General features: G+C 37.8%; 1 protein-coding gene across 4 annotated transcripts in view; it reads right to left on the bottom strand.

Moving 5' to 3' along the window:
• ARHGAP18 (Rho GTPase activating protein 18) overlaps positions 1 to 24,027 on the bottom strand; it is a 206,798-nt gene that overhangs the window by 4,155 nt on the left and 178,616 nt on the right. For all 4 annotated transcript variants that reach the window (XM_025294562.3, XM_006069503.4, XM_044924245.2 and 1 more), the window contains exons 9-13: positions 23,130 to 23,289; positions 20,658 to 20,740; positions 15,875 to 16,081; positions 14,887 to 15,027; positions 2,571 to 2,695 (exon numbers count right to left, since the gene is read on the bottom strand). In XM_025294562.3, coding sequence (XP_025150347.2) covers positions 2,571 to 2,695; positions 14,887 to 15,027; positions 15,875 to 16,081; positions 20,658 to 20,740; positions 23,130 to 23,289 — 716 coding nt within the window. The remainder of the gene's footprint in view (positions 1 to 2,570; positions 2,696 to 14,886; positions 15,028 to 15,874; positions 16,082 to 20,657; positions 20,741 to 23,129; positions 23,290 to 24,027) is intronic.

The following is a 24,027-nucleotide window of genomic DNA, read 5'->3' as shown; positions in this document are numbered from 1 at the left end:
GATGGGAAAAATCTAGTCAGGTTACTGTTCTCCGATTGCATCTCCAATATTTATATTCTTATTTTACTTTAAAGAAACCTAAACTAGATTTTTTGGTATACATTAACTTTCACTTAATACTAATCAACAAATCCATAATTAAAGAAAAGGCAACAGCTATTACCAAAGATTGGTGAATGAATGTATAATTTATTGCACATTTATTTTATGTCATTTGTGTGTTCTTGGCTTCAGTAGAGAAAGCAGGGGAGGAAAAGGATGGAGGGAAGTGGGGTTTCCCACTGTCCCTGTACAAGTGGAAGGCAAAGAAGGAAAGCAAAGTCATGGAAGAAAAGATACATATAAGTATTTATTGAAAACATCACTTATTAGATGGCCCAGACAGATGCTATGTACTTCATGGTCATTTTCCTATTTAATTATCACACAGCTATAACGTAGGTCCACTTTTACAATGAAGAGCCTGAGACTTACAGAGATGATAAAAACTAGCCTAACATAAAACAGGAGAATCTGGTATTTGGATCCATATTATCTGGTTCCAGCATCCCCAAGCATAAAAGAAAGGGTTGAGCACTGGGCGGAGAAAAGGCAAATGGGCAAAGAAGTTTGCTAGACTTCCCTTTGGATGGAGCGGGATGGTAGAGGAGAGGGGGAGAAGAAAGGATTCTGCTTTAGTGCGCAGCAAATGTTTGCTTAATAAAAGCACCACAAGCAGTAAATCCAAATAGACAAAGGGCAATTGTCAAAAACTGGTAGTTTCTTATAAGAGTATGTCTATAAAAGTCACAGTGGAGTGTATCATACAACTTCAGAGCCACACCTTGTATTACCTACAAGCAGAGGAGCACAGCTGCAGACTAAATTGAGCATCTGGGTCCTGCAGGTAAACACTGCATAAATTAAACTATGTCTAGCCTGGAAGAGCTGCTTATATCTGAAGTCTGGCCAGATCTTCAGGTACACACTTTGGGAGGGGATGGGAAGCCATTCCTGGTGGGAAGAATGGCATCTACTTGGTCAGCTCAGGGAATAAAGAGGAAGTGGATTGATTTCCTCGAGGCAGAAAGACATTTTAGGGAGCAAAGACATCGAAGAAACTCCAACTGCTCCCAGAACCTAATCCCCGCTCCCCCAATTCCAACTGGTCCAGGAATTTATCCCCTCAAAGTCCATCTATTCCCAGACTCTACATCAGTGGTCCCCAGATCCATGATGATCTCTTGGTCCCTGAACCAGTAAAGAGAGGGGTTAAAGGACTTCCTTTGGGGACAAACCTCAGATTTAGAATTCAGCTCCACCACCCAGGTGACATGTGACCTTGCAAGTCTCAAGTTTCCTTATCAGTAAAATGGAGTACTTCCCTCAGAGTGTGGTTGAGAGGGAAGTTTAAGCCCAGAATTACCAATAAGCCTCTCTTTTATTTCATCACCATCTGTTAACTACACAGGCTCATTTCTTCCAATTTACAAACCACAAGGGAAGACACTTTAAGATATTTTTTATACCCTTTTCAACATTTAGCAGAGGGCCATAGACAGAGCAGAGACATATTAAATACATGCAGTTCTGTATTAAAACTGGAGAAATTTTGACAGAAAACTTGAATGAAAGAATGAAGAGATTAAATTCTATCGGAGATGAAATCAGTATAAAGACGCTAAACAGCTAATGCCTCTGAGATCTCTGTCTTAAAAAAAAAAAAGTTAGATTTATTTATTTCAATAAGTGGAAATGAGAAAGGAAAGCATTAAAATATAATTTTAGCTAAAAATAAGAATTTGAACACTGAAATATCCATACCCTGTTCGAACCTCCAAAATTCAAGAAAAGATGTCTCAAACATGTCTCAAAAAGTGTGTATCGGGAAGGTGTGAGGGAGGTTCAAGAGGGAGGGGATGTACGTATACTTACGGCTGATTCACATTGTTTGTTGTATGGTAGAAACCAATACAACATTGTAAAGCAATTATTCTCCAGCTTAAAAGGGATGCCAATGGCTTTCAAAAGACTCCTCCTGCCTCATCAGCCCCATAACAGAGGGGAAGATATGGTGGTCTCTACTGAGGAGGGTGTGCTTTGTCCTGTGACTTCAGAACTCCTCAGCCAGCTGTCCCCTCTGAATTCTTTATACTTTCTGTCTTAAAATTTAAGCATTTCTTTGTATTCATTATATTTCATTGAAAAAGTTGTATCTTTTGTTTTAATCCCACTGTATCCTAATTAGTGATTTTCCTAACAGACTAGACATAGTAATTAACCTCCAAATCACCATATTCTGGAAAGAATACTGAGTAGTGTCATGTGCCAAGTCCATTGCAGACAGAGTGAAGGAATGCTCAGACTGCCTGCCTGCAACAGGCTCAACTTGAACACAAACTACACGCAATGAACTCAACTTATTCCAACAGTATTATTTTTAAGTCTCCTTTTCTCTTCTACTAACATTTTAAGTCCTTCACACCAGCCATCGTTTAAAAAAAAAGGAAGGAAAAAAAGAAAAAAAGGGGGGAGGGAGAGAGAGCAAGTGAGTGATACCATGCAATAATTAAAACAAAACAGGCCTCTACCTTTCTTGGCTGAGAAATCTGGCAAGTACATCACTGGCTTTGAGTTCTTCAGTTAGCTGTATTGCCATGGAAACTTTGGAAAGATGGGGAGCTTGTACTCGAATCACTCCCTGAGGAACGTCAGCCTGCAAAGCAATAATGACACTGGAACAAAGCTGGCAGCAGCTGGAACGTGTAACTCTGTACAATGCATTATACGGTAAGTGTGCTTAACTACTATGCATTTTACTTCACTACATAAAAACCTTAACTACTGTATAATGTAATTTACTAAATTACATCAAACCTCAAATATCCTCTTAATGGTGATAGGGGAACTTTATAATGCCTGTGCAGTAATGCTTAATTATTTTTAAAGATGTAAAGAATGACAGCAATAACCATTACTGCCATATTAAGTGCTGATTTCTGAGTATTATCTACTGGAGGGTGCTTCTTCATGTAGCAATTTATGAAATTGAATCAGAATGAAGTTACTTTGTGGGCTATTGCAATGTATGCATTAAAAAAAAAAATCTTCCTGCACATTCACAAAACTTCACAAAAATTTTGTCCCTGAGAGTATTAAAATAAATGAAACATACTTTCCCAATACATGTGTATTGTGTCAGTTCCTCACTCGGTCGATAAGCACACACTGTGACTGCACACTTTGAACCTGGGATGACTCATTCTAAATCCTGTGCCCACTGATGTTAAGAACATTTTATGTATTTGGGAGGCTATCAAAGAAAGATTTTGAGGATTATAATATCAAAACATCAACTATGGCATTCAAAATATTAGACTTAATTAAGTCCTAATGGTTCTGCTAAAATAAATACTAACTTATTATTTATAACCATATGCTCTTGAACAGACCTTAGACCAAACAGCATGCACAAATTATGTTTAAACAAAATGCTTTAAACACTACACATACCCTGTTTAATTCAACCATAATTTACTAAGCATCTACTGAGTACCACATTGTGCTACTGATGTTTAGCAAATTTATTTACTTAGCCAGTAAATAAATAAGACACAAGTCCTTTGGTGCACAATAATTTTTGTGCTCACAGCATCATTTTTTAATGTATATGGTCTTGAATTTTTTTAACAAAGTATAAATATACCATACATGGAATTAATGTGATGCTTTTCAACATGTAACAAAAATGAGATCATTTTTAGATCAGGTTGCATAAAAACATAGGTGTCCTCAAAAGATATAAGATTGCATCTCAGTAACATCTGAAATGCAGTATGGGAATAACAAAGAAAAGTGATACTGCACAGGACTATCAAAGGAGCAAAGGATTGTGTATGATGACAATGGTATTGCTCCCCCAAACGAATCCCAAACACCCGCTTCACCTGTAGAGACAGCCTGCGCCCTCATCTGACCACTCAGTGATGCCCTATAGGGGGCATGCCCCTCCAAGCCACACAAAGACAAATCACGTGGGGCTGCCCACTGGCCATCCAGCTGGGGATGGACTGCATTCCTAGCACCCTGGCCTGAGTCCTCTCTCTGGGGATACTGTGCTCAATCCATCCCTGATCCTAGCCTGTGCCCTGACCCCTCAACTCCTGCTCAATTTCTCCCATCCAGCCTGGACCCTTGCCTTGGTTTGTTGACTTCCAGCTTCTGGGGCTTGTAGTTTAGCCTGATACCTTACCTAGTCTCTGACCTCCACCTCACCTCTAACTTACAAGGCTAATTTGCCGTTGTCCTTGATTCTAAGACACATTTTCATCTGTAGTATTTTGGAAAATGAGCAGGTTCTTACAACGACTGGGGCATTTCACGTGCTACTCTTGTCATCCTTTCCCAAAGCAGTTCTTCAATCAGTGAAGCACCTTGTAACTCAAGGATTATGCTACATGCACTTCTTCTTGGGGTTCATCTCTAGCTACTATCCTGCTATGGTGATTCTGCCTGCTGGCCTGGCCTCAACTGTTTCCTCATAGGATATGAAACACAATAAGCTTGGCCTGATAACTTGAATGTTGGAGTGATAATTGTAATATTGTAATAGCAACAGTACTGAGTCTGTGTTCATAAAACCCAATCTACCTTGTCTACTCAGTGAAAAAAATATTGGTATTTTGGATTCTGTTAGTCTATTATTACCATACTACACGAGGGTCCTAAATAGCAGGTTCGGGTTTGCAGATCAGTATCCAGTTTACCCTGATTTAAAAGTTAGGAAATTCTGCTAAAGTCATAGTGCCAACTATCCTGACAAAGAGGGTTTCTTTGGTGAAAGTCATAGTCATAGAAATTATTTCCATAATTACATCTTCTACAATCCTAGACTATCAAAAAGGGCAGGAAAACCTATACTGACATTTAAAGCGAAGTAAGATGATATGATTAAGTTTTTAAATATAGAAGGTCCTACAATAAATGAGTTATAAAATCAAAATGACCCAGAAAAATAATAAATTTGCCATAGAGAGTTCAGGCATATAGCAACCTTCCTCTGCTCCCTGCCTCTCCCCACTATTTCTTGTGGCACATTCCATTCTTTGGATAAAAAAATAGTCAAAATTTGCTGAAAATACCCACACTTTCCTGTATTTATGTACATTTTCCTCCCCTTCTGAAATATTCCCTGGTATCCATCCATTTTTCAAGGCCAAGCTCACATACCTCAAACCCCATGGAACACTCCATAGATGGTTTCTGACTTCACAGAATCAAAAGGAAATTCCTCTTTCCATTGAAACTCCCACTGAGTCTCTTTATAATGGAGATCCTAATTTATGACACTTGCATTCTAGTTATATGCCACATATCTGAGTCGTATCTGTAGCCATCTATCAATGTTTATTGATTAAATGAGTCACTCAAACATATTTTTCACTAGAGACTTCCCATGTAGGGCCAGTGGTTAAAACTCTATGCTCCCAATTCAGGGAGCATGGGTTTGATTCCATGTCAGGGAATTAAGATCCTGCATGCACATAGTATAGAAAAAGTCTCACTCAAAATCATATGCTAATAAAAGTAAAATTTCTCCAGAATAAAACTATAGCAATGAGCACTTTCCTTAATAGCAAAACATAGTCTTAGGAATATTGTCTAAAATAAAAAAGTTAAGTTGCCTCTATCTATCATATGATACTACTATTCGCCTCGCTACTGAGAAAAGACAGGGAGGGAAAGAGAACGGAGGATGCAGTCACTTTCCCCCCAAGGCATCTCATGAACAGCTGAAGACCCCTAATAATAGGACCATGGCTACACTTCCCAAATGAGTTCAGGGAACATACTGTGGAGAGTATGGCCAAGCTTTCTTGCAAAGCACAACAGTGAGATCAGGATGGTGTGAGGAGTTGTACCCGACAGACAGCACCGCACCTCTCGTGGGCATCCAGACTCTCTTTGATTGTTAGTTTAGAAGGAAGAGGCCCAGGTACCAGCATCTGAAGGCACTTGAGAGTTCTCAAGTGTATGTGAAAAGTCAGGTAATTGCTGTATTTTGGCTTTTGCCAGTATATGGGGAGCAGCTTGTGTATAGGTTGCTTATGGCTATGAAATTAAATATTTCCTATACTTTCCTTGTGTGTGTGTGTGTGTGTGTGTGTGTGTGTGTGTGTGTGTGTTCATGGGAGGGAGGAAGAGAGAGGGAATTCTCAAAGAGTGTTTATTTCCATGGTAATACATCTCATCCAAATTCTCACTACACTACAATAAAAAGATTGTGAGCCTCACTCAATTTGAATCTATTCTGCTCTTTACTGTTGGAGGAGAAATTAGCTTAACTGATACATGTAATAGTTAAAGATGAAGCATTTGAAAGTTGTTTCTGGAAAGTTTTCCCTGGTATCTTGACAAGGATAGGAAAATGGTATTTACTAAAGATGACAAATAGTAAATGATGTCAAAGTTCTCATTTAAATAGTGTATGACAATTACTATCAAGCTCCAAAATCATGGTGTATTAAATACTAATGATGTTAGTATACTAATTACACTGAGCTGCCAAGCTTTGAATAGACACAACATGCCTGTTGATTGGAGAAGGCAATGGCAACCCACACCAGTACTCTTGCCTAGAGAATCCCAGGGACAGAGGAGCCTGGTAGGCTGCAGTCCACTGGGTCGCGAAGAGTTGGACAAGACTGAGCGACTTCACTTTCACTTTTCACTTTTGTGCATTGGAGAAGGAAATGGCAACCCACTCCAGTGTTATTGCCTGAAGAATCCCAGGGATGGGGGAGCCTGGTGGGCTGCTGTCTCTGGGGTCGCACAGAGTTGGACATGACTGAAGCGACTTAGCAGCAGCAGCTGACTCTGTCTCTTACTTCTTGGAATTCTTTTGGTGTGTTTGTGAGCTGAAGTTTTATAATGTACAAAAAGACTAGGAAAGAGCATTATTTGACTAACGTGATTAAAAATTAGTCACAAAGGATTTCACAACTTACAAAATGCTAGTTAATTTCTTACATATGCAAAGACTGTTAAAATAGAGAAAATAATCTCATATGGTCCTCACATGTTCTACATATTGAAGTCAAGTATATTTTTAAAAACAGGATCTTATTTCTATTTCATAAAATAAACAATGATTTTATCATTTTTTTCAAAAGGTATAGACAAATACTGTGTTGCTTATATTTTTATACCCTAGAGATTAGAAATTTAATGTCAGACCCTTAGAAGAAACATTGATTTCCTTTTTTAAATTAAAAGATAATTTAAATGTAAAGCTGACATCTTTTAATACTACCCCCCACCCAAAAAAAAAAAAAAAAAAAAAAAAACCAACCACACACCTCTGTCTTCAAAGCGGCAAATTGGAAATACAGCTTTCTCAAAAAAAAAAAAAAAAGCCAAATATAATAAATATTTTGGAAAATTTAACAAGGACATTTTAGCAGGGTATCTTCAACTAAAATGGCATGTTCATCACTTTAGTCTGTTTGGAGGTGGAGATACAAAAATCATTCTCTGTTATCTTGAACTGTCTAATTTTAATTGTGCTTTTGTAACCCAAATGCTTAAACTTTTATCCACCTTACAGACACAGAGAATTTTAAAGGTCTGAAATAAGTTTTATCATTAATAAGCACTTAATTGACAATGAAATAAATTCTGACATTTTTTACTTTTAATATGGTATTTTTTAGGCACTATAAAAAATCAGAGAACATCTGAAAGAAATAAGATTTTATGCTTGATATTGTGATTTGATTTTCCATATGTGTCCCCCAAGTAGAGCCAGACACTATTTCTAGACCCAAAGCAGATGCTTGAAACAATACCTGTGACAATGCTCTGGGTCTGAGCTGTTATGTGAAACCACAGATGGGATTCTAAGCAGAGTTGTGACTAGACACACAACCTCAGCCACAAATGACCCAGAGTCTACACCACACTGCTGCCAACTCCAGGATTCTTCTGAAATGGCAGAAGATGAGAGTAACAGATTTCTTTTTCATGTCCAAAACCCCAAAAATGTCACAAGATCATTTTGGAACTTTTAGCAAGTCATGTAAACTCTCTAAAGCTCAAGTTCCTCAGCTGTTAATTAAGGGTGTGACCAGCAGATCATCCTGAGTTAACACTGAAATTCAACCTCAGGGAAGAAAATGTTTGTTTCCACTATAATGATGGCAGATGGAATGAGCAGCTTGCCTTATTTCACAGAACCTCACAGAGCCCTGCTCTCTGCTCATGCTCTCTCATAAATGCAGTCTCCTTTTACTTTTAGAGGTATACTGGACTGATAGAAGAAAAATCACACAGATCTAAGTCCACAATGGACTTGAAGCCTGTGTGATTCAGCAATTCATAACCAAATGCTCATCAAAGCTGCCCAAGATCCTTTTTAAACAGAGATGCAAAATGAGGTAATTATAGGTGAAATGATGAAAGGTCTATGATTTCCCTAAAAATACTAAAAGGAAAAATGGTGTGGAAGACAAGATGGAACAAGATATAAAAATGTGTTTGATGGTTGGTAACAGGTTTATGGAAGTTGACATACTATTCTATTTTTGTGTACTTTAGAGAAATCCCATAATAAAATTAAATTTATATGCACACAAACACATGTACACCAAATGGGGGAAAATTACCCTGACAGTTTTTAATACAAGACACATGTGTATGCCCTGTGCTGAGAGATTCTGATTCACAGGGTCCAGGAAGTGGCCTAGTCGTGCTTTTTTGCTATTTACTTAAAAAAAAAAAATAATCCTACAGAGGCCCCTACTGCATACTTCTGGCTAAGCACCATTAAGCTGTTCTTACTCTCATTTTATAGAAGAAATTGAGACCCAGAGAGAGAGAAAGTGATTTGCCATTAACATCTCATTAATGGCAAAGCTAGGGCTATATCAAGCCATATGACCTCTGATGTTTGATGCAGTGTGTTTATATATATATGTGCGTGTGCGTGTCTCTGTGTGTGTGTGTATGATATCAATCCTAACTCAAGTTGAAGGTAATCAGAAAATGGTTCTTTTCAAGTGGTCGATAATTATGTTATTTTTCACCAAGTGTTTCCTCCATGTTGTAATTAATAGATAAGTCTCATTAGTACTTGGAAATTCACATTTGTACCAAACAATTACTATGCTCCAGCCATTATAAACATTGGTCTTGCTAAATAGATTGAGCGTGTCCCTTACATTCTGGTTTAAACTATTAATCCACCTAGTCCAGCATGTCTTAATAACAGGAATACCTTGTTATATACAGTTAGCATTCAGAGGGCTTTAAAAAAAAATATTAGCTTGATGAATTCTCATTGGGGAAAAGTCACAACTAACCTTTCAAATGCAAAATCCAGAGGATCTCTCATCCAACTTTACTCAACCTCTCTGTAGCATTTGGTACTATGACCAAATTCCATTACCCTACTCTTCTCCCCAGGGCAGCTACAACACAACCTTCAACTTTCTGTTCCTTCCTATTACTTCCTGGCCTCTTCTACCAGTTCCTTTTCCATGGCCCACTATTTAAATATTTGCATTTTTGCTTTTTTTTTTTTTTTTTTTTGCTTTTTCATTCCTAACCCCATGTACCCACTTGTGTAAAAAGAATCACTTTATGGCTTCAAGTACAGTCTCTATGTTGGTCCCAAATGCATGCCTCCAGCTCTGTCCACCCCCCCCTGAGCTTCAGGCCCATGTAGACAACTTTTATGCCAAAAACGGACTACCCCAAAGTCTGTTCCTTTTATTGGATGTTTTATCTTGATGACAAAGTCTCCCAAGGTAAAATCAGCAAGTCATTCTAGATTCCTTCTTCTTCTACATTCCTCACATTCAATCAGTTTTACCATCTCACTGATAAGGGTCTTACAGGCTCACAGTCAACACTCTTTTCATTCCCAAAGCTGGGGCTTAGCTCAGCCCAAGCCTGTTTTTAAAGCTATATATTAAATATATGTAATAATGGCAGTAAAACATGTTCATTTTATTACTACACCTAAGCCCAGAATTTGGGATATATATATATATATATATATATATATCCTTCTCAGAATTTTTCTGTGCTCTGTGGGTAAGACAGGCTAACAGCAAAGAGACCTAGATTTAAAGTCCTATAGACTTGGTTTCAAATTCCAGCTCCACAACTTCCTATCTAGATAACCTTAAGTAAATTATTTACGATTGCTAAGCCTCCCTTTCCTGATCTGTAAAAAAAAACGAGACTATTTTAAGAGTAAATTCCAACTAAACAGCAGCAGCAAACTGCAAGGAATACTAAACAAAGTGTGGGTAACATGTTTAGCAGCATACCTGACCTCTGATAAGCATTCAAAATAATGATAATTATTATCCCTTACAAATATAGCAATAAACAACTCACTGATTTGTAATTTCTTCCTTCAACATATTACAAATATCTTCCAATGTCATATACACACTTTTCCACTTTCATGGTATTTCATTAAATAGATACATCATAACATATTTAACTGATCACCTCTCTCCTTTTGGATTATTTCTAATTTTGATCCATACAAAGAAAATGGCAATGAATTTAAGCATAATTATTTGCATGACTTTGAGGATTTTGCCACATGCTCTCCAGAGAGATTTGACCAATTTATTTATATATACTCCAATTAACAATGAACTTAGCTGACATCTACCTAACCTTCTCTCACAATATCCTTCACCTGCCAAGCATAATAACTGCTCTAAAATGCAAATACAATCATGTTACCTCCTGGGGGGAGGGGGTTCACAACTTTCAGCAGTTCCCCACCATACACACAATAGAAGCCTGGCTCCCCCTGGAGCCCCATTCCTGCCTTCTTTCTGTCCCTGCCCTCCATGCACCTTACTGGCCAGGATGACTTAATTTTCCCTCCAAACACTTTCAGTCATCCTCACTTAGATATCCAACACACACCTTCTAGTCAACAGACCCTAAATTGAAATTGTGATCTTCCCTAAGTGTCAATCCCATTCTTCAATTTCTTAGGCCAAAAACTTCTGAATCATTCTGGACTTTTTTCTTTTTCTTTTTTCTTTTTTTTTTTACAACTCATCATTTCAGCATCAAGAGATCCCAATGGCAGAACTCCCTGGCAGTCAGTGGTTAGGACTCGGCACTTCTATGGCAAGGCACATAGGTTTGATCTTTGGTTAAGGAACTAAGGTCCTGCATGATGTGTGGTGTGCCCAAAAAAAGAAAAAAAAATTAAATAAAAATCCCAATGGTCTAACTTCAAAAAATATCCAGAATTTTACCACCCCTCAATCTCCTGATCTGTCACTCAGATTACGACATGAACCTCTTAGAAGGTCTCCCTATTCTATCTTCACTCTCCTAGAGTCTGTTTTCAAAACAACAGACCAAGGGATCATTTTAAAATATAGATTTTCAAGCCTTTCTTCAAAAGCCTGAAATGATCGTGCTTCACCCAGGGCAAACCCAGATTCCTAACAATGGCCTACAAGGCCCTGCATAACCTGGTCCCACTGTCCCACTGACTTCATTACATACATTGTCCTCCTTGCTGGCTCCACTCCAATCACAATCACTTCTTGCCAGTCCCCAAGTGCCTTAAGGCTTTTGTGCAGTCTATTCCCTCCGCCTGGAAAGTGCTGCCTAAAATATAGACCCAGCTTAGTTCCCTGCCCTCCTGCACATCATCCCCAGACCATTCAACTTAACACTACAAGACACTCCCCACTCCGGATTCCTCTTTTTCTGCCCTACTATTTTTTTTATTATTTTAGGTGCATTTAACCACATACTCGGAGAAGGCAATGGCACCCCACTCCAGTACTCTTGCCTGGAAAATCCCATGGACAGAGGAGCCTGGTAGGCTGCAGTCCATGGGGTTGCTAGGAGTCAGACACGACTGAGCGACTTTACTTTCACTTTTCACTTTTATGCACTGGAGAAGGAAATGGCAACCCACTCCAGTGTTCTTGCCTGGAGAATCCCAGGGACGGGGGAGCCTGGTGGGCTGCCGTCTGTGGGGTCACACAGAGTCGGACACAACTGAAGTGACTTAGCAGCAGCAGCAACCACATACTAACATACTATATAATTTATTAATTTTAATTTTAAAATTTAAGCTGCATAAGACCAGCAAGCTTTATGCTTTGTTCATAGAATGTATTTTGAGTGCCTAGAACAGTGTCTGGCACATAACAGGCACACATCCAAGAATTGTTTAACAAATAAAACATCTCAGGCAGTTTCATTCAAATGATTTGGGTGGCGAGTCAAGACACACAAAACAACATGAAAAATCTGGAGTGGGCAAGGGGGGATAGTTTATGGAAACATAGATGGCCTGTGTTCCTGGTATCTCAGATGGTAAAGAATCTGCCTGTAATGCATAAGACCCAGGTTAGGTCCCTGGGTTGGGAAGATCCCCTGGAGAAGAGAATGGCTACTCACTCCAGTATTTTTGCCTGGAGAATTCCATGGACAGAGGAGCCTGGCAGGCTCCAGTCCATGGGGTTGTAGAGAGTCGACATGCCTGAGTGACCAACACACACATGTTCCACCCAAGTGAATAGCTGCTACTCAGATCCAGGCAATTGCTACTCTGCTGGAAACAGATTCCCCCTAGAGCAGGGAAACATGAGGATACTCCCACTTCCAATATGTCCAGTTAAGATGGATGTCCAGACTTTAAGGTTAAAATGTTTTAAAATGCTGGCAACTGATGGGACTTAGGTAGAAAACTAATTGGTGACTCACCACAAAACCACAGTACTTGACATTATCTTGTACTCTGTTGTTCTGTCATTGTTTCCCAATATTTTTTCTCCTTAATAAAATGATAGTAGCTTGAAAAAAAAAATTCTGGTAATTGATGAAATTGTTTCAACCAAAACGACAAGCTAAATGACCTCCACTGTGGGCCACGATCACCCATGGATGACCACTCTGCCTCTCTAATGTCCACTTCCTGCTTGTGGCCCAGAGTCCTCTGGTCAGGCTCCATCACACAGTTCTAGCATCTCTGAGCTCCACCCTCCTGCATCCTTCTCTTGCTTTCTGTGGGACAGCACCAGCCCCATCTCCCCCTGAAGACCTAACAGGGAGTGGGGGCTTGGCACCAAGGAGGCATTTACTAGTATTTTGTCAGAAGAATTGCTGAATCTCAAAAGAGAAAATCAAAATCAAAACTCAAAGATTAAGTGACAACTAATGCATGATTTAACTGAGAGTTAAATCCAGGCTTAATCCCACGCCTTAAACTGACAATATAGCTTTTAACTAGTATAGACACAATTCCCAGACCAGCTCTTATCTATTTAACCCAAAGGTGTTCCCTGGTGGCTCAGCCAGAAAAGAATCCGCCTACAATGCAGGAGACCCAGGTTCGATCCCTGGGTTGGGAAGATCTCCTGGAGAAGGAATGGTTACCCACTCCAGTATTCTTGCCTGGAGAATTCCATGGACAGAGGAGCCTGGCAGGCTATAATCCATGGGATCTCAAAGAGTTGGACATGACTGAGTGACTAACACTTTCACACTTTACACTAAAAGAAATCCAATGCTATTTTTCTATAAATGACCAAATCATTTAAACATTTCATCTCCAAAAAATTAACATTTTAATTTCTGTCTAAAAGACTTATTAAAAAGGTACAGCACCAAGTCTGTTTTCTTAAACCGTTCCTCAGAGTATGACATTGTAACTGTCTCCTTAAATATTAGTAAAACAAGAGTATAAAGTCACCTACATTAATGTGAATAAGCAGGACTACAAAAAAAAAAAGTTCACGTACTCATGACGTCCTTAGAAGTAACAAAACATTCTAAGTTAAATAAGAACGATATCTTGAAAATCCTTTCTAACCTGTATCATTTCTCAAAAAATACCACACTATGTACAACTCCCATTTATTAAATTTTACATTTTTAAGATACTACAAATTTACCCAAAAAAGTTTAATGTCAATAAAATGCTATTTTTTAAGAATGAGAGCTATAAATCAATAAAGGAGAAAAAACATTTTTTTGTGTGATTACTGGATCCCTAAGTAGGCCAAAACAGGAAAATCAGACAAAGGCTGGTAAGTGCATTTCCATATTATTCCACAAGATGTCAGCATGTAACTGAGGAACCTCAATGGTGGAGCTGGTGGTGGAAGGGTGTCTTCACCATAAATAGAACAATAGAAACCCTTGCATTTCATGTTCTTAAGTTAGAGCTTTCATAACTCACTTCTAAATGTGTTTTCATATACATTTCATTATTTTAGCCCAGTTCTTAAGATATTCTTACGGAAGTTTATGATTACTAATATTTAGATATCCCTTTTTAAAATATTTTAATTTTCTGTGTTCCAACATAACTCTTTCCAAATTCTTATGACCCCATTAAGACCCTTTGAAGACTTGCTGAAGTCCAGGGAGGATTTTAGGCACAACACTAATACTTACCTATTTGTTTTTCAGGGTTAGTTATTTTTCCCCATTTTACAGATGAGAAAAGTGAAGAAAAGATCAGTGGTTCACACAAGAGACTCTTTAGCCACTAAACATTACAACTGGTGGACAACTGCTATCTCCGTGTCATCTGTGTGTGTACACGTGGGTGAGTGACGGTGAGTGTGTGATGAGACATTCCTTTCTTGTTGTCTTCCTTTGTTCTTTATCAACAAACTCACATGCTGAGTCACCAAGACCTGTGCAACTATCCCTACTTATTATTAGTACTAATGAGCATAGTTACTCTTATTAATTACTTTAACTTATAAACAGTACCAGAGCTTAGCAAGTGTGTAGATAGTCATACTATAAAACATTTAAAACTCTTTGATGTATATATGATATTAAAAACAGTACTGCAATCTGCATAAATACATATATCTTCAAATTGTTTCTTACATCATTTGCACTCTTATCTTGCTTTTCATATTTTTCTCGATCATAAGCCATTTTCTTCAGCAATTTCTTCATGGCTTTTTTATCTTTTCTTTGATTTTCAGTGTTTTGCTTCCTCACTTGGTTGACAATAAACTTGGGAATCTATGGAGAAATGAAATCAAGTTTGGGGAGGAAAAAGAAGTAGCAACATTTTCAACTATTGAAATAAGTATCTTTATTTCTTATATTTGGAGAGAAGTAAAAGTTTTATCTATTTGATAAGACTATGCAATTTATTAAATCTGTGGGGAAAAAAATGGATCGTATTACTCACCATGCGTTCAGAGCCTTCAGGTGATACAAGTTACCACCCACTGTGTAAGGTTCAAAGAGAGGCTGGGTGAAGTTCAAGGACATAGGGGCCATTTCCTATGCCAAGACTGGAGACTGCCTGAGGTAACTGACCTCAACAGTTGGCCCCTTTGTGTGGGGGCTTCCCTGCTGGCTCAGATGGTAAGGAATCTACCTGCAATGCAGGAGACCGGGGTTCGGTCCCTGGGTTCGGGAGAGCCCTGGAGAAGGGAATGCCTGAGGTAACTGGCATTAGGGGTCACCACCTCAATGGCTGGCCCCTTTAGGTTTTACCTATGTATAACCTTGCCTCTTTAACCTATAGACCTCTTCTAAAAGCTAACCAGCTAGCCTCTCCTGTCAGAAGAGAAAGAAAAACTCACCAAGAGCTGATGGATGCCTAACAATAATCCAGGAAAAAATAATCCTCAGAAATTCCATTAGCAAAAATAATATATTTTAGAAGTTACCAAATTGAAACAATAAAATCATGTTGGCATTTTAAGAAATGAGATTTAAAACATTAGTTTTTTTTTAACTGCATTTGAAATCACCTATATTGGTTACTTTTTTGCAGAGACTGTAACAATATAAAAATAATAAAGACTTCAAGATCTAGATATTATCACATTAACAGAGCTTGAAAATATATACTTACTGTCCACAGGAGTTTTTGATACCTAATCAGTAAGTGCATGATATTAGCTATCCCGGCTGCCATTACAAATTCTCGCTGTTCGCCGGACTTCAAACCCAATGTGTGATACATGAAGAGATTTGGGGCCATGACCATTGCTACATTCATGACTGTCATCTTATTTTTCTCTTTATTGTCTACGACTCTTTGGAGAAATTCAAGCAGGGTCTGAAACAGAAATGGCTCTTTGAGATCTGTGTCATACATGAAGATAAGAGATTAAAGCACTGTAGCACATGAGATTTTTATTTACTTAAAAAAAAATTACTAAGTTGAACATAACCACAGTCAGCTGGCCACATCCAGTGGGCCTTGTCCTCAAAGCTGCTCCATTGGTTAACACACCCTGAGGTGGTACTGTGTGTCTGCTAAGGACTATGGCCCTGGGGAATGATGCAAGAGACACACATCTGAGCTGCCAGTGGAGAGAGGAATGGAGAAGCATCAGACTGCATGCCTACCAAGCCATGGAGCACTGAAAAATAGTTAAAATATCAAACAAATATTCACTTTGCAGGAAGTGCTGTACTTTTAATTTTAGGAATTAAAATTTTAAAAAAAGAAAAGAAAAACCTTAAAAGGATTCATTCAATCTTGGTTGCATTTGTTTTAAGGGATTCAGTAGCTGGCTGACATGAAATCCAAAAAGAATGGAGACTCTGATGGGGAGGCAGGGGAATAGCTAGAGACAAAAAGAAGAGAATTTAAAAAAAAAAAAAAAATGAAAAGAAGCTTTTCACCAGACCAAGCCAGTTTATGCTCAGTTTGATGCCACCCACTTCCCATCTCTATTGCCAATACTTAAGTCTCCTCCGAGCCTCTCCTTTTTTTTTTTTTTTTTTTTAATTTTATTTTATTTTTAAACTTTACATAACTGTATTAGATTTGCCAAATATCAAAATGAATCCACCACAGGTATACATGTGTTCCCCATCCTGAACCCTCCTCCCTCCTCCCTCCCCATTCCATCCCTCTGGGTCGTCCCAGTGCACCAGCCCCAAGCATCCAGTATCGTGCATCGAACCTGGACTGGCAACTCATTTCATACATGATATTTTACATGTTTCAATGCCATTCTCCCAAATCTTCCTACCCTCTCCCTCTCCCACAGAGTCCATAAGACTGTTCTATACATCAGTGTCTCTTCTATACAACAACCACAGGCAGCTTAGACCACCCTTCTGCCAGGACAGAAAGCTTCCACTTCTTCTGCGAATCAGTTTTGGTCTAAACCATTAACAACAATAACTGCACAGATAGTCAATGATATCTATGAGCAAGGCATTGTTTTAAGAACTTCATAGACATCATTTCACTTAATCCTGGTTGGAAATCGAAGCTGTAACGACTTTCATCATACAGATGAGAAAACAGAATCTAAGAGAATGGATGTAATTTACGCGATGTCATAGAGTGAGCAAATGGGGGAGAAGTAACTTAATTACCTATCTATTGGCTTTGTTTCTGAACTCTTAACTATTAAAAGAAGCATGTTTTCATATTTAGCCTAAAATTCCTACATAAAAAAAGGCCAAATAAACTATGCCAAAATGGAAAACAACAATAACAAAAAACTGTTCTTCTCTCACAAAATTTTTAGGGAAAAAAAATTCCTAAAAGCTTTAAAAGCTTGATCTTGAATCCAGTTTAGCTGTTATATAGACTCTCAAAGTTTGAAACAAACTAAAGTCATAGCCTTACTATCTAACAATGAGATTCATGTATCTAATTTTTGATCCAGTGCTCAGAAAGTTAAACTGTAATCCAAGAATAAGCTTATGTAGAAACAATACAGTCTCAAATGAGGACAAAAGATTAATTGGTAAGGTTTGGAAAAATATTTAATTTTGTTCCAGAGACCAGAATAATTATTCAGGGAACAGTGTCTTACTTTACAAGCATAAATTACAGAGTTTAGGTAATAAACCACTTAAAGGTAGTATGCATAATGCAATAAAGTTAATCAAAATACCACTATCAGGATATTAGAATGTTATGTGTATAGACATAAAATTAATAAAATGTTAGCCTAGGCTTTGCTGAAAGAACTTCATCTTCAGATGTATTGTCACTACATCTGATCTATAAGAGCTCCCTTTTCTTAAAAGTATCTATCACCAGGACTTCCCTGGGTCTAGTGTTTAAGACTCCACACTTCCAATGCAGGGGGTATAGGTTCAATCCCTAGTCAGAGAACTAAGATCCCACATGTGGCAGAGTACGGCCAAAAAAAAAAAGTATCTATCACCAGCCAGGTGTTATATAAATGTCACTGGACCCACTCTCTGAAAACTCAGTTTGAGTCTCAGTACAGTTAGTTACTAATCAGCTCTGTGCGATCTTAGGGTAAACCTTTTGGCATCCCGTTCCTTAAAGTCTTCTTATTCATAAAATGGGAATACTAATTTCCTAGCCTGCCAAGATTAAGCAACAAAATATATACAATGAATTTGCTGAAACTACAAAAAAGATAAATGCTTGTCAATAATAACATTAATACGGATTCCCCACTGTTAACATTAGTCTTTGTTATTCCTCCAAGTCAAAGGTAGGTTTGATCACTAGTCCAAATGCACATAATCCAAGGTTAAAAAAAAAATCCTGGTCAACAAGTTCCCTAAAGACATCTGTTGCCTTAGATTTAAACTAGGATATAGGGTTTAATATGGTCCCTCCAAACCCTTAGATGTGCTGTACAAATTGGCTATACAAGTCATGTATATGATCCTATCCCTTCAAATGGCAATAGAAAGAGTGGCAAAATTGGAAAAATTGAGGAAGTTTGCATTAAGCTTCCTGAAATCATCTTGTGATGAAGTTTCCCTTCTCTTTTAGAGAACTAAATTTAAATGGTTTATTCTCTGGTATGCATGCTATACTTGTTTCAGCATTTCTAGTATTAGACATGTTGTTGAAACCTTTATCAGATCTGGCTAATTAAACTACTAAAGCTTAAGTAAATTAGTAAAATTGTTTGGCAATTTCCAATTTTTTTACCCCAAGAAAGTATTTTCCACTTACTTATACAATTGTGCTCCAGTAACTTTATGTCCCAAAAATAAAAAATTGAAAAAAAAAAATACACCCTTAAACAGATTTTGTCTTAAAAGAATGTGCCTGGGGTTTAAAGGCAAAATCCAAGAATGAGCTCTGGGCCAACCTTGCCCAATAGTAACCATATTGGAATAAGTGTTTCCTCCACTAGTAGTTGAACTCTTTCGAAAGTAGGCATATTTTAAGTACCTCATGTGTCTTTCTATTTCCATTTTATACTGGCCATTCACAGGGCCATCACACAGATAGGCACCTTTATGTGAATCAGAAAAAAGATGGACTAAATTCCTCTTTCTGGGTAGTTGATGAACTGTGACAAGGGCATGGCTGACAAGCAGAGCACAGACTGAAAATCAGTCCCCACCTCGTCCTGGGCCCAATGTCCCCATTTTAGCCACAGTCTACCCACCCATACACAGCAGCCTTGGTCACATGATGCTTGAATACAACCCTTCCTGGAGCTGGCCTCTGTCTCCAAAACCAAACCAAACCTATTCTCAGCTACTCACAAAGTTAATCAGTGAAGCGAAAGATTATTTTCTGACTTAGTAAAGGGAACAACTCATTGGAAGTTCTCTTGCAGCGATGTAATGTTTTATTCCAGCAATCCTCATCAACTGCTTCAGGCAGAAAAGTTGAGTATTGACATTTATTCCAAGGGCATGGAATTTGCTCACCTGGTTTCAGTTCAAGGAGTCTTAACGAGGTACAGAAAAACATTTCCAAGGTTTACCAACTGGTGGTTTTGTTTTCTCGACAAGAAATTTTTTGACGTGATTCTTTTTCATTTTAAATATAAGGAACTATAGGGGGTAAATGGGCAAGGGTTGCACCCTTACTTGCATAAAAAAAACTTTTACTTGTATAAAAAAACTGTTACTTTTTAAGGTAACAGTAAAACATAAGGTAGATGTGCTTTCTAAATTAAATTTTTTTTTTCCTAAGAGTTTATAATTAAACCTTTTTTAACCACTCTAAAATTTTTTGCCATTAAGGAAAACTAATCAATGTGGAACAATCCACTGATTATTATGAAAGCCTCTGATGATACATAATAAATGGTATTTAATCATATGACTATCAGACCAAATCACTGTGAAATGACGATATAGATCAGAAACTCAGGGTAAGCCCTTAGAGAAATGACTAGAACTTGAGTTGGTTTATCTTTTGACTAATCAAACATTTCAAGTTCATCATTATGACTTATTTCAAACTCTACTGCTTGGAACTACAAACACATGTAACATCTTTAGGCAGCAATGGGCTATATTTGGTGAGCTTTAGGAGTTCCTTTTTAAACATTCAATTTTTACCTTACTAGTACATGCTCACTAAATAAAACTGGAAAATACAGGAATAATAGAAAGAAGAAAAAACTAAAATACATTCATGTTTTTATTAACAAATGAACCTCAATCACCTGTAGAAGAAATGTTATAGTTGAAAAAAAGACCAAAAAATATTAAAAAAAAAAAAACAAAAAAACCTAATGATACTATTCACATGACTAACCTGGGTAGTAAATTAATAAAGAGTTAACAACTTTCACCATCTCTCCTTGAAAATAGGTCTTCACTTTATAGACAACTACTAGCATTTCCACAATAACATTATTTTGTTTTGCCACAAATAATGAAAAATAACTCTTAGTTCTGAGGGATATTTAGCATAAATCAAACCAGCTGACCTTGAGTGTGTCTCTGTTTGCTTCAGGCAGGAGGATGACAAGAAGGTTCAAAGCCTGTAGTTGTTGCTTCCTGGTTGGAAGATCTGCAGACAGATTAAATACATCTGAATGCTTGCCTTTACCAAATACTTCTCTTTACTTTCTTTTTCTGTTTTGCAAGAAAAAAGTTATTTGGCATAAACATCACTGTGAAATGTGAGACACAATGAGTGAGCAGTAAGCCTTGTTGAGAGTGTGTGTAGGGGAGATCAGGAGAAGCAGCTGTTAAAGTAGAGCTTTCTCTTTCTCGGAATGCTCACTTCCAACTGTGAGCGTATGACGGCAGCCTTATGTTTGCAGACACACAACCGTGCTTTGGAAATAATTTTAACTTCCGCATGATAATCATTCCCCAATTAAAAAGCAGAGGAGATTGGACCTTTTATAATACAGTGTCAGAGTGCACCTGTAACGGTGAAGCTTCTTTTCATGGTGAGTGAACAAATTATGTGGTGTCCATAGTTAAAAGCCTATCAATTACAACAGAAATATGTAAAACAAAGCCTGGAACACAGTAAGTGCTCGATAAATATTTGTGGAAAGAATAAGAAAACCAATCAGCAATGAGAGAGTTGAAGAGGTACATTATTATTATTGATATTTCCTATTTTCAGTACCCCCACCCCAATAAGTAATACTCATGGATATCTGGAATCATTCTTGCTTTTACTTCTCGGGGATAAATTTGGTCCTTCAATTCATATCTAAGGACTATATATGCAAAATAGCACAACTTAACCATTAAAAAAATATTTTAAATGACAATTTCAATACTTCCCTAAAAATTCTGAATAAATGATATGATGATATCATTTATGATATCCCTATCCTTAAATGAGATAAGCCATGGGAAACATCTCAATATGACATGCTTTAAGAATAGCTTGGAACATAATGGAATAATATTCAGTCACAAAAAAAAATCTGGCCATTTTCAACAACATGGATGAACCTTGAGTGCATATGCTTAGTGAAATAAGATGGAGAAAGACAAATATCTTATGATCTCACTTATATATAGAATCTAAAACAAAAACAGCTCACATATATACAGAGAACAGATTGGTAGAACAATGTGAACCACCATAGGTATCGGGGTCAGGAGGGGAAATGGCTAAAGGCAGACAAAAGGTACAAACTTCCAATTACAAAATAAGTAAGTCTCGGGGAAATAATGCAAGCACGGCAGCTACGGCTTTCCAGGTGGCTCAGTGGTAAAAGCATTCACCTGCTGATGCAGGGGCCGCAGGAGACACGGGTTTGTTCCCTGGGTCAGGAAGAGCCCCTGGAGGAGGGCATGGCAATACACTCCTTGTTGCCTGGAGAATCCCTTGGACAGAGGAGTCTGGTGGACCACAGTCCATAGCATAGCAAAGAGTAAGACACAACTGAGTGACTATGCATCAGACTATGCGTGGCAACTATAGTTAATACTACTCTATTACATACTTTAAAGTTACTAACAGTAGATCTTTAAAGTGGTCATTACAAGACAACATTTTTCCATAATTATGAACGGTTACAGATGTTAAGTAGACATTATGATGATCACTTTGCAATGCATGCAAATAACAAATATTGTACATGTGAAACTACGATGATATTATATGTCAATATACTTCAATTAAAAAAAAGAATAGCCTGGAAAAGTTCTGGTTGACACTGCAGTTCAGCATAATCATTAACAGTGCTTCTCTTTCACTCTCAAAAGTGTCCCAATTTGGACCTTAAAGTCTGGCTTGGCCACTAGAATGTGGTGACAGCATTTTCCCTTTTTGATGGTCTCTATGACTAAAAGGGACAATTAGCCAGTACACGAACCTCATCAGATCTCTCTGTTCACTGGAAAGGACTTGAGAACTATTCAAGGCGATAATTTGGAGCCTGCCCAAGACCACAAAATGGAAAGACATAAGAAATCTGTTGCCCTCCGACCAATGAAGCAGTCAAATGATTTGCTCCATGTTTCTGCATCACAATTTCAGAAGCTAATTTTTCAGGAAATAATCACAGACTCTGTCACATCTCCTTGTGCTTTTATGATAACTGTTAATCCACAGCTTCTCCAGTAAGTGTTGCTTTTAACACTTGGCAAGAGAAATGTATCAGAGAGCTTACGTGATTCATTCTATTAAAAAATAAATGTGACGTTTCCAGCTTTTAATATGAAAATACATACACTGTATTGCTTAAAGGGCACGTAATTAATCTGCACCTGAAGAGATACGGATAGATCTGTTATCTATTTACTCCTAGATGTATATTTATAAAGGAAAAGAAAACGAGTGGCATTTTATTACTCACTGACATCAATGAGTCAGTGTGTCTACCCAAATATATCTGGTTATATTCTTCACAAAGCAAAATGTCATTAAAGCAATTAATATGGATGGCACTGACTCAACGATTGCTTCAAAGAGGGGTGGCACTTACTCTGGACAGCCTGGAAAGCTTTGAGATATTCTACACTGAGCAGTGGCTGGGGCAGCTCCCGGATAAAGAGCTTCAGCAGGCTGGCGGCATCATGCTGCTTGACACTTTCCCAATTAAAAGTCCCTTCATAGAACTTTGCTTCTAGTTCTTGGCAAAGATTCTGAAAGGCAGAAGAGAGAAAGGGGGAAAAAAATAAAAAGCTACCAGTAAGTTGATTTCCTTGCTAAGACTGATATACTTCCACTTCAGAAGAGATTCTACCCTTTTGTGGCTTTTTATTATTTAATATTTATTTATTAATTTGGTTGCATAGGGTCTTTCATTGTGGTGTGCAGGCTCTCTAGTTGTGGCTGGCAAGCTTAGCTTAGTTGCCCACGACATGGGGGATCTTAGTTCCCCAACCTGCGTCCTCTGCACTGCAAGGCTGGTTCTTAACCACCAGGCCACCAGGGAAGTCCCAAGATGTTACTTTTTTGAAAAGACATCTGAAACTAGTAAAGGCCAATACGTCTCTATTACTCAGAAAAATATTCCTTCTCCTACCCCAAGTTGATACCTAAGGTCTAGAATTCCAAGACTTTACACATTTTCCAGGATAGGCAACAAACCTTAAGCAGTAGAGGCTGAAATAAAAGAACAGTTAAAACAGACTTTACACTTGGGAGCTTTACTTAGATACTATAATTTTTCACCAACTTTTAAAAAATTATTTAAAGAAAAAGTCTGTGCTTTATTTAGAAGTGTACATTATGTAACAAAATACTTAATCAATCTATGGACCTAAAGCAAAAGGCCACCTCTGATTAGTCACCTCTGGGAAATGGAAAACCAAATTCCAAAGCAAATGAGGTACGAAAAATACCCCTTCTTAAACGCGTAGGCTGCCAGTGACCCAGCC

Source organism: Bubalus bubalis, chromosome 10, assembly GCF_019923935.1.
Source record: "Bubalus bubalis isolate 160015118507 breed Murrah chromosome 10, NDDB_SH_1, whole genome shotgun sequence".
Taxonomy (NCBI): Eukaryota; Metazoa; Chordata; class Mammalia; order Artiodactyla; family Bovidae; genus Bubalus; species Bubalus bubalis.
The sequence above is the reverse complement of the archived record's forward strand: the minus strand, read 5'-3'. Positions and strand labels throughout refer to the sequence as shown.